This window comes from Protopterus annectens, chromosome 3.part0, assembly GCF_019279795.1.
Source record: "Protopterus annectens isolate FY-2018-M chromosome 3.part0, PAN1.0, whole genome shotgun sequence".
NCBI lineage: Eukaryota > Metazoa > Chordata > Ceratodontiformes > Protopteridae > Protopterus > Protopterus annectens.
Window position 1 is genome coordinate 167,031,894 of NC_056731.1, and position 19,693 is coordinate 167,051,586.

At 37.5% G+C, this 19,693-nt stretch overlaps 1 protein-coding gene across 1 annotated transcript in view; it reads left to right on the top strand.

The window, feature by feature from the left end:
* LOC122796296 (NFX1-type zinc finger-containing protein 1-like) overlaps window positions 1-19,693 on the top strand; it is a 609,414-nt gene that overhangs the window by 464,544 nt on the left and 125,177 nt on the right. The window contains exons 10-11 of the mRNA XM_044064663.1: window positions 1,524-1,629; window positions 7,759-7,830. Of these exons, the coding sequence (XP_043920598.1) occupies window positions 1,524-1,629; window positions 7,759-7,830 (178 nt within the window). The remainder of the gene's footprint in view (window positions 1-1,523; window positions 1,630-7,758; window positions 7,831-19,693) is intronic.

Below are 19,693 nucleotides of genomic sequence, written 5' to 3' on the forward strand. Positions count from 1 at the left end.
ATAATTTGTCCTTTATCATGGCTTAACTGCAAAGTGGTTTGCCACTGCTTCATGGTCACTGTGATGTAGTTTATCAGTGTATGGTGTATCTTATACATTTTTAAACACTCTTTTATCTATGAATGTGGGATAATGTCAAATGCTTTTTTCTTGTCTATCCATGCCATAGTTAGATTCTTCCCCTTTTTACAGTCCTCCACTATGACTTTATTTAACAACAAATGATCCTTCATTCCATATAGCTTTCTTTTATTACTCTTTTGTTCTATTGCCATAATTGAGTTTTCTTCTAAATTACTATAAACTCTGTCGATATCAATTCCAGTGTATAGTAGTTCATATGTCTTCTGAAGGCAAGTTATTTGTCTATAGTTTGTAGGGTAGCTTGCAGGTTCACTCTTAAATAGGAGCATTGCTTTTCCTGTTGTTAGTCAGGCTGGTATCTGTTTGGGGTGTGCATATAAATAGGTCTTGGTCAAGGATAAATCTTCATGCAAAGATGTTAATACTTTTAGACAGAAGTTAGGTATTGCATCTGGGCCTGGGGTTTTCCAGTTAGAGGCTTTTCTTAACTTTGTTTCAATCTGTCTGGCTATTACTTCATCCCATTTCATATCTTGTACATTTGAACTTCTTATTATTTCTTTTACCTCTTCTATCCATTTAGCATCTTTGTTATGTTCCACAGGATCTTTGTAAATATTTCTCCAAAGTGTATATTTTTCATCTTTTTTTGGTGGTCTTTCAATTCCTTTTACCTTGTTTCCCAATTCTCTGTAAAACTTTTTAGGGTCATCAATAATTTGCTTATTTTGTACTTTTCCTTTATATTTATCTGAGTATCTTCTAAGTTTTTCTGCCTGTGCTGACTTTTTTACTCTATTATTTGTGATAGTGCATGATAAATCCTGATCCATTGTAATACTGCGCATTGCTTTTATCATGTCTGTTTTTGTCAATCTCTCCCTTCATCTGTACTATTCTAACAGTGACAGTTCTTGTCTTATTGCTTTATAGTTTTCTGTATGTAATACTTCCATGATGGCATTTGATTATTCCCTGTCCTTTCCCTTACTTGTGGTAGGACTTTATCCGTTATTAATTTGGCTGCATAGTAATGTATCCTATTTACTTATGTTATATCTCATGAATCTTTATGGACATTCAGTAATGTTAGGTGTCTTATTATCACAGATATCCTGACTCATTTTTGAAAATGTATTTAATTAATTTAACAATAACATATTAGCCTTTAATAATAATATCATTAATTGAAGCCATGTTGATGGATGATAGTTTGTTTTTAACTGCGTTTAGATGTTTATAAAATGCTTTTTTGTTAGTAGAATCAGTAATCAGTCTATTTTCATTGTACCTTTTAGCCTAATTTTCCTTTTCAAATTTCAACAGATGATATTAGACTTCATTTAATTAATAATAGTTGGAAACATTTTTAATATTTCATACTTACTTTATTCTTTCTGTATAACTTCCTTATTATCTGGTTGTATTATAATCTATAGGTTCCTTCCCATAACTCATCAAAGAAAAGTCCTAGTCTTATAGTACAGTGGCTTGGATTTTCTGTACTATCAGCCAAACGTCAAGTGGAAGTCAGAAGAGGGGCAGGTAGGTGTTCTTCACAGTTACTGTGGTATTTTTGAATTACACATGTTTTATATTTTATGTTATTATTTGTCAAAATTATTGTCCCTTTTTACATCAACTTCTCTCAATGTAATTGTTTCTGGCCACATTTTAGAAAACATTTTTTTAGTCAAATATTTGCCATTTTAATGACAGCAAAGACTGCACTGCAGAATGGTCAGAATGAATTTAAGCTAATGTATACAGTGAACAACCACTCTATTCAGGAAATAGCTGCTATTAATGAATTGGGAGTTTATGTTGATAATAAATTTTAGTCATTTTTTTGCATGTTTGAAAAGGCTTAGAGACAATATGGATCTCTTATTTAAGGCCATTTATAACAGACATAGTTTGGTTCACCTGTGATAGAATACAGCATCTCAGTTTCTCATCTAATTTTACATTTTGCTATGTTTTATTAAGTTTAACGAACCTTTGCAAGAAACACTAAGGATGTATTTTTAGTTGCTCATAGAACTATAAGAGCTGATATGTTTTTGATTAAGATATTAAACTATCGAAGCTGCAATGGAAATAATATCTATTGACAAACTGGTTAATGCTACTAATGTGTCATCCTAACACTAAACAGAGATGTACATATGTTAAATAATGCACATTAAAATATTGTTTACTAGGGTGTTGTAGTAAAGCCTTGTATACAAGTTAATGATTTGCAACTCTGAGAATATATCAAAAGACTGTGAATGTGTGTGTGTGTGTGTGTGTGTGTGTGTGTGTGTGTGTGTGTGTGTGTGTGTGTGTGTGTACTAATTGTTTTAACACTAAGTAAGAAATTAAGGAACTTAGGTGGCAGATTTTTCTAGGGGCAGATCAGACACCAGGGCTTAATGGGCTTATAAATATTAAATGTATGTTAAAAAATAGACTAATTTATTAGTCTCCACCTTATATGCTAATATACTTTTTATTGGCTGGTGTTTCAAATTTCTTTGTACTTAATTGTTATTTTGTTCTCAGTGGTTGAACCTTGATGAATTTTGTACTATTTAAAGAATTTTGTATGCCTTGCCATCCTGTTCTGATGAAGTTTGTGCATTAAACGAATGAAAGCGCTTAACATACATATTGTTGTCATGAGTAGTCTCTTGAGCCCCTAGGCATTTTTACATTTATTCCGTTGTGTGCCTGGCCATTGGTTATAAGTTTCCAGTCTTTGTTATTAGTTTTTATTTAAAGATAATACTGTTTTTCTATTTGTTTCTTTCTTCTGGAGGTTTTCCTTGCCAGAACTCTGAAGAAATGAAGAAGTGAGGTCTTTACCTACTTAATAAAAAGAATACATATGTAGATACTCACACACACACACACACACACACACACACACACACACACACACACACACACATATATATGTGTGTGTGTGTGTGTGTGTGTGTGTGTGTGTATATATACATGTACAGTTTATAGATATAGATATAGATACATATAAATATATAGATTTATTTATTGACATTTGTTGACTGGGAAAGTCCACTGGGATTGAGACCCATTTTCAGTGGAGGCCCGGGGAGAAAGTTACATGAGAATCATTACATGAATTTGTAAGGAAACCATTACTTATAAAGCAAGTGAAATAATACAGAAAACTTTCTAAACAGCATATATGTTGTAAAAAGGCACAACACAGTAACAATAGAACATTAGCGTGTAGGAAAATTATACAGTTAGAAATATTTAACAATACAGCTCAATTATTTATTTATTTATTTATTTTTGCAGGGGGGGGTAGGAAAAGGGAAAGGTAAATGTAGTGGGAGGTAGAATTAGACAGTTAAACTTAAAGGTAGGATATATATTGTTAGAATCTTATAGATAGGTGGTGGGAATATGTAGATTATAGGTGGCATGTATTTAACGGTAGTATTAAAAGCAGAAAGTGACAGAGAAGAGGAAATGTGTTAAGTTAGTTGTATAGATGTGTGGACTAGGATACTAAAGATTAGGGATAACTCATATGGTATAGCAGTATGACATAGAATGCTGTAATTAAATCTAAAGGTGATTCAATAAAGTATTAGTTTAAGGGTGTGCACAGTTATGCAACCAGCTTATTGTAGGTTTTTTATTTTTTATATTTTTTCTCCTAACAGATTTGTTTGTTTTTCAATTGACTTGTACAGGTTATAGGTCACATTAAAGGTGGGAAAAGTTTTGAAATTATTTATTTTGGTCTCATTTTTTTATATCACAACAACCTGGCATTTTAATAGGGGTGTGTAAACTTGTTTTATCCACTGTATGTATATATATATATATATATATATATATATATATATATATATATATATATAGTCCAAAGCCATTCTAACATAACATTCACACAATATAGGAAATTAAACTTAATTACAGTAAACTACTGAAGCATACATATAGTCCCTATAAGCATCCTCTCCTTCATGGGGACATTCATCCCAAACCCAGGACCAGATAGCAACACCCTAAGACGCCCCTCTCCCCCCTTCACTCCCTGTATAACCTCAAATTCTCTACTCATAGCTCATCTCAATATAAGGAGTGTTAACAAAAAAGTAAGCCAACTACACACCCTACTAGATACACACTCTTTTGATATCTTATGCTTAACAGAAACCCGGCTTTAACCTGTTACAAAAGACAATGAAATACTCCCACCTGGTTATAATATCTTGAGATTAGACTGGACTACCAAAAAGGGTGGTGGGGTAGCAATACTGTACAAATCTCATTTACAGGTCACCTCTTTACTAGTACAACCACCTCTAGATACTAATGTGGAAATTCTCATCTCCAAGCTCCAGCTCAATACTACTAAATCTATATACATAATATGCTCCTACCTACCCCCAGGCAGTAACATCAGCATCTTAGAAAGTATCCTCTGGTGGCTTTCTACATTCTTCCCTCAGGAAACCATTGTACTCGGCGACTTTAATATAGACTGGAACACCTGTACCACTCATAAACCCACAACCTGTATAAACCTCTATGGCTTCTCCCAAACTATTACCACCAGAATCCATAAACCCAGCTGCAAATAAAGTATATTAGACTGGATCTTAATTAACATCCACCCTCTCTCTTACAAAGTAGGTATCCTTCCTGATGATATTAGTGACCATTCACTTACCTATTTATCTAGACAAAAATCCTTTATCCCAAACCAAACTACCTTTAAAATCACCCGCAACAAAAAAAATTTTGATCCAGCCACCTTTCAAGCAGAACTTCAAGCCTGTGACTGGTTACCCTTAAGGCACCTGCCAATTGATGAAGCAGTATCCTATTTTAACTCCAAATTCCTACAAATTCTTGAATTCCATGCCCCCTCACGCTCTATAAGAACTAGAAGCAAAGCAGCCCCATGGCTTACTAAAGAAACCAGACAACAAATCCTACATAGAAATAAAATCTGTTCCAAATGGAGTAACACTAAAGACCCAATTGGTCAGCAATACTTTAGAGAGCTAAGAAATGCCACCAAAAATCAATAGTTCAGGATAAAAAAAAACTATTTCTTTAAACTCCAGAAAAAGCACCATAATCAACCCCAAAGCTTCTGGTCAGGCATAAATAAACTTTTACATCCAGGCCACTCCAAAACACCAACCCCATCTGGCCTTTCCCTAAACTCTCCAAACCAGATTGCTGATGCTTTCAATACCATTACTGAAACTGTCCAATCTCTAGCTAACACCTTACCACCTGTTAACTCTACCCTCTCATCCTCCCTAACAACCTTACCATCTACTTTTCACTTAAAACCTATTCCTACCGCCCTCATCTATACTCTACTTCATAAACTTAAACCTTGTACTCCCTCACTGATCTCTTACCACCTGAATACCTTCAAACTGCTGCAAAAGTTCTTGCCTATCCCATTTCTATCCTAATCAATGGAACCATAACTGAAGGCCCCATTCCTTCACTCTGGAAAATCTCTCACATAATCCCACTTTACAAGGGTGGTAACTCAACTGAACTCTCTAACTTTCGGCCTATAGCCCTACTATCACCACTAGCCAAAATCATGGAAAAATGCATCCATCAACAATTTCTTGACCACATTCTCCAAAATAAACTTCTAGCTGACTGTCAATGTGGTTTTAGACCATTCCACAGTACTACCACTGCTCTCCTATCCTTTACAGACTGCATTAATAAACATCGAAACAATAACATGCTCTCCTCTGCTCTGTTCATTGACTTATCGAAAGCTTTTGATATGGTTAACCATCAAATACTTCTCAACATACTCAATTCATTCTCACTTGACACACAGGCATTACAATGGTTTAAGTCCTACTTGCACAATAGACAGCAGGCAGTCCTTTGGGATAATAACCTATCCAAACATCTCCCTATTATCCTTGGTGTCCCTCAAGGCTCTATCCTGGGACCTCTACTCTTCTCCATATTCATTAATGACCTTTCTACTAATTTACCTCTACCTACCTGCATACAATACGCAGATGACTCCACTTTGATTTGTAAAGCATCCATTTCATCTGAACTCCAGTCCATCACCCAAACAGTATTTAACCTAGTAGAAAACTGGTTCCAACAACGTCGCCTCCTCCTAAATGCCAAAAAAAACAAACTATTACTATTTACTCCAACTATTAAATCCACACCGATAGATTTCTCTATTGCATCCATCGATGGTACAATCATAGCTCCTGACCCAACTACCAAACTCTTAGGTGTACTGACTGACCACAACCTCAACTTTGACTCACATGTTAATGCCACTATTAAAGCAGTAAACAGAAAACTTGGATCCTTGTATAGGATAAAACCTTTTCTCACCCCAGAAGCCAGATCTACTATTGCCCAGACCCATCTGATCTCCACCTTCTTCTATGCCTCACCCATTTATACTAATCTTTCCAAAAGCAGCCTAAACAAATTGACCACTTCTTATAACAATATTGCCAGGTTTGCTTCTGGGTCCCCATTTAGAACTCATCACTGTCTAAATCTCAGACTTCTAGGATGGCTAGAACTAAATAACCAGCTAGAATTTCAACAACTCACCATTACCCATAAAATTCTGTACCAGCCTAGAAATACTCCTGTTCTCAGTAGCCTCATCTCCCCCTACACAAACCTTACTAACCTTCGCTCAGCAAATAAACTACTGGTTACCGTCCAGAAATCCCACAACAAGGCTGGTGATTCTCTTTTCTCTAATTCAGTGGGGAAGATTTGGAACAAGCTTCCCATTAAACTTACATCTATCTCATCATTACTACTCTTTAAAAAGCAACTAAAGATTCAACTAAAACACAATGGCTTTGTCCTTGTACTAACCCTGACTAACCCCCCCCCCCAGTATAACATTATTCTGTAACTCTCCTCCAATAACCCACTTTGCAGTGTTAGTAAATTCATCCCCCGCTCCCTTCTTAGTATGCTATTCCCAAGGAACGATCACTGAGTATGCGCTTAACAACATTGCTTTCTTCAGTGAGCTCATATCTTCCACCTTGTATATAGACCAACTATTTCTTTAACTTTGACTGTAATTACTTCTTCATGTACATATATTTAATAATTTTCTTATTTCTCAGTGTTATATATATATCTTTTATGACCTATATACATCATTATAAAGGTAAATTCCTACCCAATATACGTATGGTGAATATCAATCACTTTCCCTTGGTAATAGTACTGTATTTTTGCCTTGTTAAACTCAGTAGTCACAGTCTGTATAATTTTAGTTCTGTATAACTCAAGTTGTTGAAGAACATCTTCAAGTATATGTATTTTAGATATTTTTTTGGACTTTTGTTCTGTCTTGATTTATTTAGTTTAAAGTGGAGCTTATCTCCCAGGGCCTCTACTGAAAATGGACATGTATCCAGTTAGACTAGCCCATGTCAACAAATGTAAAATAAAAATAAAAATAAATAAATAAAAATAAATATAGAGAGAGAGAGAGACAGAGAGAGAGAGAGGGACAAATGTCATTATTTCCATCAGAATTTTAATCTAATGTATCAACATTATGTTGTTGGATGTTGTAGGAGTAAGCAGTTATCTGATTGTGTGTTTCAGTGCAAACAATGCACTCATTCCCATTTTACTTGTGTATTTTAACAGGCATAAACGTTAACAGCCAGAGTTTGCGAGAGAATGAAGTTCAACAGCTCCTAGCCATGGTGGAGGAAGATGGTGAGAATGAGCCTAATGCTATTTTTATTACAAAGTTTCTCAGGAACAAAATGTTTGTCATTGTCCATAATGGATCAGACACTGCAGTTAGATGTATGTGAGTCCACAGTAAGAGGTTAAAATATAAAGTAGTTGAAATCTGGCTCAGGAAATCCTTTTTTACATGTAGAGATTTCCTTCAAGGAATGCTTTGCATTAATCTGTTATTGACTTCAGTAATCTGATTAAATTAAAATGTTTGTAGGTAGCTCCAGTGTCATAGGGCATAAATCCCTAATTACAGCCTAGGCGACTTGAGTCCATTTAGTAACTCAAGAACCAGATGGAACTTCTCTGGTATCACTGGCATGTCCATCCTGGCAGGGAGGGTAAGGCAGAGCTGGGCGCACACTGCCACAATTCCTGGATGAAATAATATTGATGCAGATATCCGGCCTGGGGGCAACAAGCCACCACCTGGTGGTAGCCTTCAGGGCTGTTGTGTGGAAACATGCATTCACATAAGAAAGGCATTGTTGTCAGTGCCTGGCAGTTGTCAAAGAGGATTAAGGCTGTGAACTGTGAACGAACGACTTCCTGTGTTACAAGATTTGATTCCCATAGCTTTCATTCACCTGTTGTGTGAAATTGAGTAAGTCACTTTACCCAGACATTACTTTGGGGAAATTTGGAATTTGGGCTAGGCTCATCCTTGACTGCACATCTAGTAACTGCCTATGGGCTTCTACAGTGATGTGGCTTGCATATCTTCATGCCCAAGGGTTTGTCTAGGTCATTACAGAAACCCTTATTGCTAGGATACTGTCAAGGGCTTAAATCACCCTTGTAACTGCCCGACTGATGGCTCCTTCCAGACAGCTTTTACCCTCTTCCTGGGTGAAATTTTGGGGTAAGATAGTGAATGGGCCATGTCCAGTCATGGAGACCTGATGGTTGGCAGTAACAAGTTAAACTCACATAAAAGAAAAAAATATATACTTAATACTCATTTGAATGATTATAAATATTCATAGTCTCTTAACTCTGTAACTAGTTCTGCTCACATTTTGATTTATATTTGTGAGCTTCTGTTTTTCTATGAATCTGTGAAAGCTTAGGTAATTCACTTTTGGCAGTTTCTAGAAGTAGGACACTGTTCATAAACTTTGTGCATGGGGTAGGGATGATGTGCCATAGGACAACAGGCTGCAGTGATTTCATTTCATAAAAGGTGCATTAGTGTGCCATATGATTCATAGGCAAAAGTACAGCTTGGCTTGAACATTGTATGTATTTTTACTCCACTATGTGGCCATAGTACTCTATGCATATAGTACATAAGCTAATGATTACCTCACCAGAGAGGTGTTATTCACAAGCTCAAATTGTTTATAGACTGATACCAGTGGGGTATTTACCATCATCTAATCTATAACTGGGTCAGTGCTTGTGACCTCACCAATTCCTACTTCCCCACCATACTTCTCAACTTTTACCTGCACAGTTATAGACAAACTGAAAAATAATTAGGGAAAATACCTCAAATTAGGGACACTTTTTAAAATTATGGTACTATACTTTTAAAATGATTTGCAGTTTTAAGAAGGATGGAGCAAAAGTCTGAGAAAAAATTGGGGGGACCCCTCCAAAATCTGGACAGTTGAGAGATACATTTCCTACTGATGTGTTGCTGAGCTAACAGAGCTGAGTAGTTTATCAGCAGTGAATTAAAAAAAATCTATTGTATGATGGAAAAAGAATACCAACAGCAGGGATCCGTGATGCAGTTAAACCTGCTTCCACAACCAGCTACAATTCCTGCTCTAAGCAGTAATGCAAATGTTCTTCAGCCAGTGGGAGATTCCACTGTACTAGATCCCCACATCAGCATATTATTTCAGTATAACTTGGTCCTTAGTCATGTCAATGGAGGACAAAGCCTTTATGAATCACTGCGTACCATGACCGCTGAGAAGGGAGCAGACTTGGTGCATTGTCATCCGTACAAAACATTGTGCTCAGTCTCTTAAAAGGATTGCGCATAACGTTTGTTGTCCACAGTCCCAACAATAGTCTGATTTAGTTGCATGAATTACATTATTGTTAGGGCCACAGATGAGCAACTTCAGAAGCTGTTCATTTAAGAGACTATGCTCAATATTCACGAATAGTTCGCCTCATATGTCAAGGCCAACTTCAGAATGCCAAAGGAAAGCTGCAAACCACAGACTTTGAAAGGAGTAATAAAATGCATTTTCTTTTACATTAGATGTTAGCTCCTCCAGTGATGTGTTCCAGGTGTGTACTGTCATGTGAAAGTGGTGGAAAAGGCAATGCCTTATAGAGCAGGCACGTTACCTCTAGCATCCTTAAAAAAAAAAAAAAAAAAAAAAAAAAAAAGAATGCAATTCCAATTTTTAAAGCTCTTCTGAACAGTTCATGTTTTCCAACTTTGTCATTTTTATAGTAAGGAAGTTTAAATCTGATGCTGTTTCTGCAGTTGTGAACATTTCTCAGGATAGTGAACTTATTTCCAAGGATTCCTGATACTGCAGGAATTCTGAATTTTGTTGTAAAGCATTTGTTACTGCACTTGAGCTCAAAACCAATTTGTTTACATTAAGAGGGTTCTTTTGCACTCTGGTGGGGGCAGATAGCTAAATTCAACCCATCCAAGTTGAAAACTGCTGGTGGAAAGTTTATTGTATGTTTATCAGTCACAGTTAAATATAATCACACTTTAACCAGTACCTTACCTACTCTATTTCACTGTTTCAGTTCTTTGCTGAGTTCCTTACCTTGTGGAGTTGATTCAGCCCATTCCGTTCACCCTCTCTATCGCTCTGGATCACTTTACTCCCCATCCTGCCCCCTTATCCCACCCACCTCACATAAACCCAAATTTATTGATAACCACAATCACCTGACTTCCCTAACACCTCCCACCAGCCTATCACATCATCTTCCAACCATTCCCCCCTCTCTTTCCTTTCACCACCTGCTTATTAATTTGTTCTGTGGTACTCTGCTACATCACACTAGCCTTTCTCCCTGTAATTATTCCCAAACCAGATAACTTAACTCCACATATACTACCACCACCCCTTTCAACTCACACCATGCTTGAATTTTTGAAAGTCTGAATGTTTTAACAGAGATCTCCATACAGCACAGAATGGGAAGATTTCCCTTTTCTGCACTGTAGTGTGATCTCTGAGTTGGTGTATTTAAAGAGGGGGGGGGGGTGTTCGTTCAGGTAGGTTATTTGTGTAGTTTATTATTTTTTTAATTGGATATTCAAACTTTTAAAAGTTCGATCATATGGTGTCAACCATATGACAGTCGAACTTTTGAAAGTTTGATTATCTAATATAGATCCAACCCATCTAAGACCCAACTCATGATCTTCCACCTATCCAAAACTTTCACCTGTACCTCGCCATTCTCAATAACATCCTCCAACCATACTCTTATCACACCAATAATTCAAGCCAAGCAACTAGGTGTAACTATTGATCAAAACCTAAAATTCGACAAACATATAGCACTAACAATTGCCAAAGTTCATAAAAAAACTAGGTTCATTCTAACTCTGCAAGAGCTTCCTCACACAGGAATCCAGAATCACTATCTCTCGTACCCATGTACTCTCGACCTTACTATACGCTTCCCCAGTTCTAACTAACCTAAACAAATCTGACCTTCTGAAGCTATCTACCTGCTACAATAAAATCTCAAAATTTGCAACCAATGCTAAGTTTTGTTCTCACCATTGCTTCTCCCTAAGACAACTAGGATAGTTAGAACTCCCTAACCTACTAAAATAGAATCAACTTCTCTTGACCCATCAACTGGTATACCAACCAAATAAAATACTTGCCTTCTCTGGTCTGCTCACCTTCCATAATACTGAGCGTCAACTAAGATCTTCCGATACCACCTTACTGACTGTTACCAGTTGCTTACGTAGCTCAGGCCAATCTCTTTATTCCTATGCAGTTGCTAAGGCCTGGAACTCTCCACCCCCTGAGATTAGATGTCTAAATAGTAAGCATACTTTCAATTCCCTACTAAAAGATCTCATATTCAAAACTTGGATATGTTCCTGTACAGAACCAGACTAATTTCACCTGTTTCTGACTTTCAACACTCCTAGATCACAGGTGTACTGTGTAGTTTCACTTAGTGCATAGTACTGTGAACCAGGTGTTTAGGCCACCTTTATAGTTGTGATTTCTAGTCTTTGACCCTATTTGTCTATGGAAACTTCTTTCTGAATTTATGTTCAAGCAATTGCATATTTGTTATATAATATCTTGTTTATTTGTTTGTTTCTCAATATTCTAACCACTGTATGATTTTGTACTATGTATCTGGAGCTTTTCTCCCCAGGCCTCCACTGAAAACGGTCACCTTGTGTCCAGTCGGACTAACCCGGTAAACAAATGGAAAGTAAATAATTAAATAAAATAAAATCTGATTGGCCTGAGGACTTAACTGTTGTAAAGGTTTTTCATCCTACTGGTATAAAAGCCCTGATGCACAAACACGGTTCCCTGTACCTTGTATATAAGTAAACCTGTCCAGTTTAAAATCCTCTATATGAAATGCTTTCCATAGTATCCCACTGTTCACAGCTGCTCAAAGAGCTGCCAGTTTTTGCAGAGGGCAGTACCACTGCAGGTCATCTAATAGTATACTACTAAACACTCTCACTTAGACCTTTATGTGACTCTCCCCTTCTCCTTCCCATCTACTAAGGATCTGGTATAATGGACAAGTGCCTTCCTGTCATCTCTCTTTCTGGCCTTGTGGATATGGGCATCTTGAAGCAGTGTAGTAACTGCCTAATATTCACTGACAACCATTTAATTTTAGAACAGAGAAACACAGTGTGTGAGAGATGTAGATTTACAATGTCATAGGAGGCAAAGCTCTCACATACACACACATGAAAAATGCAAATGAGGTTGTTAGCGTTACACCCAAAACACTCACTACCAACAATAGAAAATAAAAAAGAAGACAGTGAAGGTCAGAAATCACTGTACCGTTTATTACAACAAAACATAGATTAAGCATTTTTATCCAATGAATGGACTTCATCAGAATAGCGTATCTATGAGTTCAGAATCAATTTATACAGTTAAGCAAGTCACATGAACAAAATAGATTAAATGACTACTTGACTAATAAAGTGATTTTAAAAAGACAGAACTTTCAAAATCTGAGTTTACTCATAGAATTGTATAAGAATTCCATAGTAATAAAACTTTAAGCAAAGAGCTAGCCTTTAAAACAGTACATGTTAAAATGAGCCTAATGCTATTTTTATTACAAAGTTTCTCAGGAACAAAATGTTTGTCATTGTCCATAATGGATCAGACACTGCAGTTAGATGTATGCAAGTCCACAGTAAGAGGTTAAAATATAAAGTAGTTGAAATCTGGCTCAGGAAATCCTTTTTTACATGTAGAGATTTCCTTCAAGGAATGCTTTGCATTAATCTATTATTGACTTCAGTAATCTGATTAAATTAAAATGTTTGTAAGTAGCTCCAGTGTCATAGGGCATAAATCCCTAATTACAGCCTAGGCAACTTGAGTCCATTTAGTAACTCAAGAACCAGATGGAACTTCTCTGGTATCACTGGCATGTCCGTCCTGGCAGGGAGGGTAAGGCAGAGCTGGGCGCACACTGCCACAATTCCTGGATGAAATAATATTGATGCAGATATCCGGCCTGGGGGCAACAAGCCACCACCTGGTGGTAGCCTTCAGGGCTGTTGTGTGGAAACATGCATTCACATAAGAAAGGCATTATTGGCAGTGCCTGGCAGTTGTCAAAGAGGATTAAGGCTGTGAACTGTGAACAAACGACTTCCTGTGTTACAAGATTTGATTCCCATAGCTTTCATTCACCTGTTGTGTGAAATTGAGTAAGTCACTTTACCCAGACATTACTTTGGGGAAATTTGGAATTTGGGCTAGGCTCATCCTTGACTGCACATCTAGTAACTGCCTATGGGCTTCTACAGTGATGTGGCTTGCATATCTCCATGCCCAAGGGTTTGTCTAGGTCATTACAGAAACCCTTATTGCTAGGATACTGTCAAGGGCTTAAATCACCCTTGTAACTGCCTGACTGATGGCTCCTTCCAGACAGCTTTTACCCTCTTCCTGGGTGAAATTTTGGGGTAAGATAGTGAATGGGCCATGTCCAGTCATGGAGACCTGATGGTTGGCAGTAACAAGTTAAACTCACATAAAAGAAAAAAATATATACTTAATACTCATTTGAATGATTATAAATATTCATAGTCTCTTAACTCTGTAACTAGTTCTGCTCACATTTTGATTTATATTTGTGAGCTTCTGTTTTTCTATGAATCTGTGAAAGCTTAGGTAATTCACTTTTGGCAGTTTCTAGAAGTAGGACACTATTCATAAACTTTGTGCATGGGGTAGGGATGATGTGCCATAGGACAACAGGCTGCAGTGATTCCATTTCATAAAAGGTGCATTAGTGTGCCATATGATTCATAGGCAAAAGTACAGCTTGGCTTGAACATTGTATGTATTTTTACTCCACTATGTGGCCATAGTACTCTATGCATATAGTACATAAGCTAATGATAACCTCACCAGGGAGGTGTTATTCACAAGCTCAAATTGTTTATAGACTGATACCAGTGGGGTATTTACCATCATCTAATCTATAACTGGGTCAGTGCTTGTGACCTCACCAATTCCTACTTCCCCACCATACTTCTCAACTTTTACCTGCACAGTTATAGACAAACTGAAAAATAATTTGGGAAAATACCTCAAATTAGGGACACTTTTTAAAATTATGGTACTATACTTTTAAAATGATTTGCAGTTTTAAGAAGGATGGAGCAAAAGTCTGAGAAAAAATTGGGGAGACCCCTCCAAAATCTGGACAGTTGAGAGATACATTTCCTACTGATGTGTTGCTGAGCTACCAGAGCTGAGTAGTTTATCAGCAGTGAATTAAAAAAAATCTATTGTATGATGGAAAAAGAATACCAACAGCAGGGATCCGTGATGCAGTTAAACCTGCTTCCACAACCAGCTACAATTCCTGCTCTAAGCAGTAATGCAAATGTTCTTCAGCCAGTGGGAGATTCCACTGTACTAGATCCCCACATCAGCATATTATTTCAGTATAACTTGGTCCTTAGTCATGTCAATGGAGGACAAAGCCTTTATGAATCACTGCGTACCATGACCGCTGAGAAAGGAGCAGACTTGGTGCATTGTCATCCATACAAAACATTGTGCTCAGTCTCTTAAAAGGATTGCGCATAACGTTTGTTGTCCACAGTCCCAACAATAGTCTGATTTAGTTGCATGAATTACATTATTGTTAGGACCACAGATGAGCAACTTCAGAAGCTGTCCATTTAAGAGACTATGCTCAATATTCATGAATAGTTCGCCTCATATGTCAAGGCCAACTTCAGAATGCCAAAGCAAAGCTGCAAACCACAGACTTTGAAAGGAGTAATAAAATGCATTTTCTTTTACATTAGATGTTAGCTCCTCCAGTGATGTGTTCCAGGTGTGTACTGTCATGTGAAAGTGGTGGAAAAGGCAATGCCTTATAGAGCAGGCACGTTACCTCTAGCATCCTTTAAAAAAAAAAAAAAAAAAAGAATGCAATTCCAATTTTTAAAGCTCTTCTGAACAGTTCATGTTTTCCAACTTTGTCATTTTTATAGTAAGGAAGATTAAATCTGATGCTGTTTCTGCAGTTGTGAACATTTCTCAGGATAGTGAACTTATTTCCAAGGATTCCTGATACTGAATTTTGTTGTAAAGCATTTGTTACAGCACTTGAGCTCAAAACCAATTTGTTTACATTAAGAGGGTTCTTTTGCACTCTGGTGGGGGCAGATAGCTAAATTCAACCCATCCAAGTTGAAAACTGCTGGTGGAAAGTTTATTGTATGTTTATCAGTCACAGTTAAATATAATCACACTTTAACCAGTACCTTACCTACTCTATTTCACTGTTTCAGTTCTTTGCTGAGTTCCTTACCTTGTGGAGTTGATTCAGCCCATTCCGTTCACCCTCTCTATCGCTCTGGATCACTTTACTCCCCACCCTACCCCCTTATCCCACCCACCTCACATAAACCCAAATTTATTGATAACCACAATCACCTGACTTCCCTAACACCTCCCACCAACCTATCACATCATCTTCCACCCATTCCCCCCTCTCTTTCCTTTCACCACCTGCTTATTAATTTGTTCTGTGGTACTCTGCTACATCACACTAGCCTTTCTCCCTGTAATTATTCCCAAACCAGATAACTTAACTCCACATATACTACCACCACCCCTTTCAACTCACACTATGCTTATTTTCAACTTTCTAAGTTTATGAGAGTAATATTTTAAAATTGTCTCTATTTTTGGGCCTTTGTCCCACCATTATTGATCAGATTTTCTGCTCTAAGAGGTTGGGAGGTATGGTGGTAAGAACTTTGCTAAGGCGAATTACCTCAAACTAAGTGACAAGACCCCTCCAAACACAGATAACATTGAGGCCTACTCTGAGCTGTACACAGACACACTGTACAACCACATTCATAGCTGCATAGATGAGGCAGTACCTGTCCCACTTAAACCTATGATTACTGGCAAAAATATACCACCATGGTAGACCCCTAGCATAAATAAACTATTTAACAAAAGGGAAAAAAATCCTCTCCAAAGACAAGAAGGAACAGACAAATCAGTTCAAAAAAGACACTCACCAATCTAAACAAATTAGAGAGCTGATAAAATCTGCCAAATTAAACTGTGAGGCAAAGATAGTCTCCCCGGTGCAAGATAACCGTAACGCTTTTTTAAATTATATTCATAACCTCAGGAGAAATGCTCAGCAATGTGCCAAGTTAATCACGAATGGCAAATCTTACATCCAGTCTGAAACTATAGCAAACCTGCTGGCTGACAAGTTTAGTTCAAACTTCTCCCCCTCGTCACCTCCTATCACACCCAAAGAAATAGCTGCAACCACCCCTACCAATCATTATGAGGGAACAGGCCCTTACCGTGCTTGCTAAAGCCAAAAACACAGCCTCCATGGGTCCCATCAACATTCCAGGATGACTCTTAAATACCTTAAAACAGATCTAGCAGGGCTACTAGAAATTGTCTTTAACTACAGCCTCTGGATGGGTTTTGTCCCAGAGGAATGGAAGACTGCAGCAGTCATCCCTCTGCACAAGAGGATCCCATCACTTACCCAGGGACTACAGACCGATAAGCTTAACCAGTCTTATCTGCAAGACCATGGAGAGAATTATCAAGGACCTGATCAATAATGATATAGGAACCCTCCAAAAACTGGACCAGACCCAATTTGGCTGTGTCAAACAGAGATCTTGACTGCTTATTATGGTGGACTTTTTCTTGGAAGTCTCCAGCACCATGGATGATGGTAAAACAGTACACACTGCTTATCTAGACCTGGCCAAAGGTTTTGACACAATCCCCCACATGGAGGTCATAGATTAACTTACTGAATTAAACTCCTACATCATCAGATGGATAGCTGACTGGCTCAATGACAGGACATATGTCCGGATAGGTGAATCCACTTCCACTAAGAAAACTGTTACTAGTGGTGTCCCACAGGTCTCAGTGTTGGGGGCTCTCCTGTTTGGTATATACTTCTCTGAAGTGAAGGACAATGTTGGGGGCCTCTGGCTCACCAAGTGCAGTGACAACTGAAAGCTGTGAGCAGTCACTGAATCCCCAAATGATGTTAACATCCTACAAAAAGGCCTAAAAATTACAAATGATTGGTGCCAAAACCACGGTCTGAGACTAAATGCTAAAAAATGCATAATCATACCCTTTGGTAAATCAGAAATCCATGTAAATTTTAATATTGATAGCACACCCCTAAAGTAGACACAGTGGTGAGAGACCTAGGAACACAGACAGATAGTAAATTAAACTTTGACCACCAGGTAGCTATGTAGTGAGGAAATCCTTCTGTGTGGCTCAACCTATACATAAAGGCATGGCACCAAGATTAAAGGAAGTCATAGTACTGTTGTACTTGGTCCTCATCAGTTCCTTAATTGAGTACAGTGCTCCCTTTTGCATGTACCTAAAAAGGCACTTAGAACTATTGGAGCAGCCCAGAGACTTCTCAATAAAAAAAAAATGCAAAGCATAAGACGCCTGTCTTATACAGACTAACTAAAGGCCCTATCTCTTTTCTCCATCTCATATTGTTTACTGAGAGAGGACTTATGCCTGACCTACAAGCAGTCTCTGATCCAGCCCTGATGAAAATGTTACATATTGGCAAGAACAATTATACAAGGATAACACATTCCATGGACCTGAACCTTATTTCTGACTCTAACAAAACTTGCTGGAGAGACAGATTTGTATCCCAAAGGCTGCCTCATCTATGGAATAAACTTCCCATCTTCGCAAAATAAAGCGTGTCCCTCACTGTCTTCAAGGTCTGAGGAACTGCCCATGTCCCTTATGGACAGAGGCAGTCTGTAAAATGACTCGGGGCACCAACACCCAAAGACCTACTACCCTGATACTACCCCATCCCACACCTGGGGAATTAAGATACAATACTGTCATATCCTGGGTATTACTAGGCTTGTAAAGGCTGTTGTGCCATTAGCGTAGTAATCATCTATGAAGCTATAAGTGGCTTATTTAGTCGAGTTAGTGAGATATAAAGTGTGCAATGCTGTCGGTGCATTGACTAGATATGGCTCTTCATATTAGATGAGCTGCAGAATATGCATTTTTAACTTTGATAGATGCATAGGGGTCAAGGTTTAAATTATCTGTTGTTATCCCAAGATCTTCAATGATAATTTCATTTTTTATGATTTGACCATTTATTTTGTACTTATAATTTATCCTTTTTGCCAAGTCTTATGATGCTACATGTGCTGACATCTTTTTTTTGTAAGTAGTTGTCACCCATTTGTAGTCGTTATCCTGTCTAAAGTATCCGTACTTAATTTTCTGATTTTATATCTAAGAATAGTCCTAGAAATGGCCCCAAGTCAGAGCTTTGTGAGGCACCATTAATGTTCTCAGCAAGATAAATAAATGTCGTCCTGAATTATTGTATCTTTTTGCTTATCCAGTGTTCTGTCCATCGAGTTACACATAAATTGATATGTATTATTTTATTTCGTTAGCTATTCTCTTATTTGGAATAGTGTTAAATGTCTTAAAATCAAGACATGAGGCATGCACTGTCAGTCCTTTATCAAGCAGTACTGTTACCTCTTCAAAGAGTGCCACAGAATTCTAGGCAAGATTTCTTCATAACAAGCACAAAATGTCCATACTTCATAAAAGTAGGTCTCCTCTTTCACATTATGGCTCTCTTAATTATTTTCCATAGAATATTAATCAGGGTGATGATTCAAAAATATTTTGTCTGATTTAACCCCCTTCCTTTATGAAATGGTACTGTTGTCATAGATCTTGGACATGATGAACATGCTAAGATTTTGATTACCCTAACTGATTGGTTGGGGAGCTGAGTTTTCCTTAATTCTGTATAGAAAACCTCCATGTATGTTGTCTGGCCCCATGACACTTGAGTTTTTCATTTTAATGAATATTTCATTTTGTGTCTATAGCACTTATAGGTTCATAGATTCATAGGCGTATGCTAGGTTAACGACCAAGGGGGCCTTTTTAAGCCTAACCATGCAGCACAAATGTATCCCACAAGTTATTGTAACTTAGATGTTATTTTAAGGGAGTGTACATTAGGGCATAATTTAACAGCTGCCTCTGTCCAACAGAGACATAGGTCTCAGAGCACGGGTAGATTTCCAATTTCA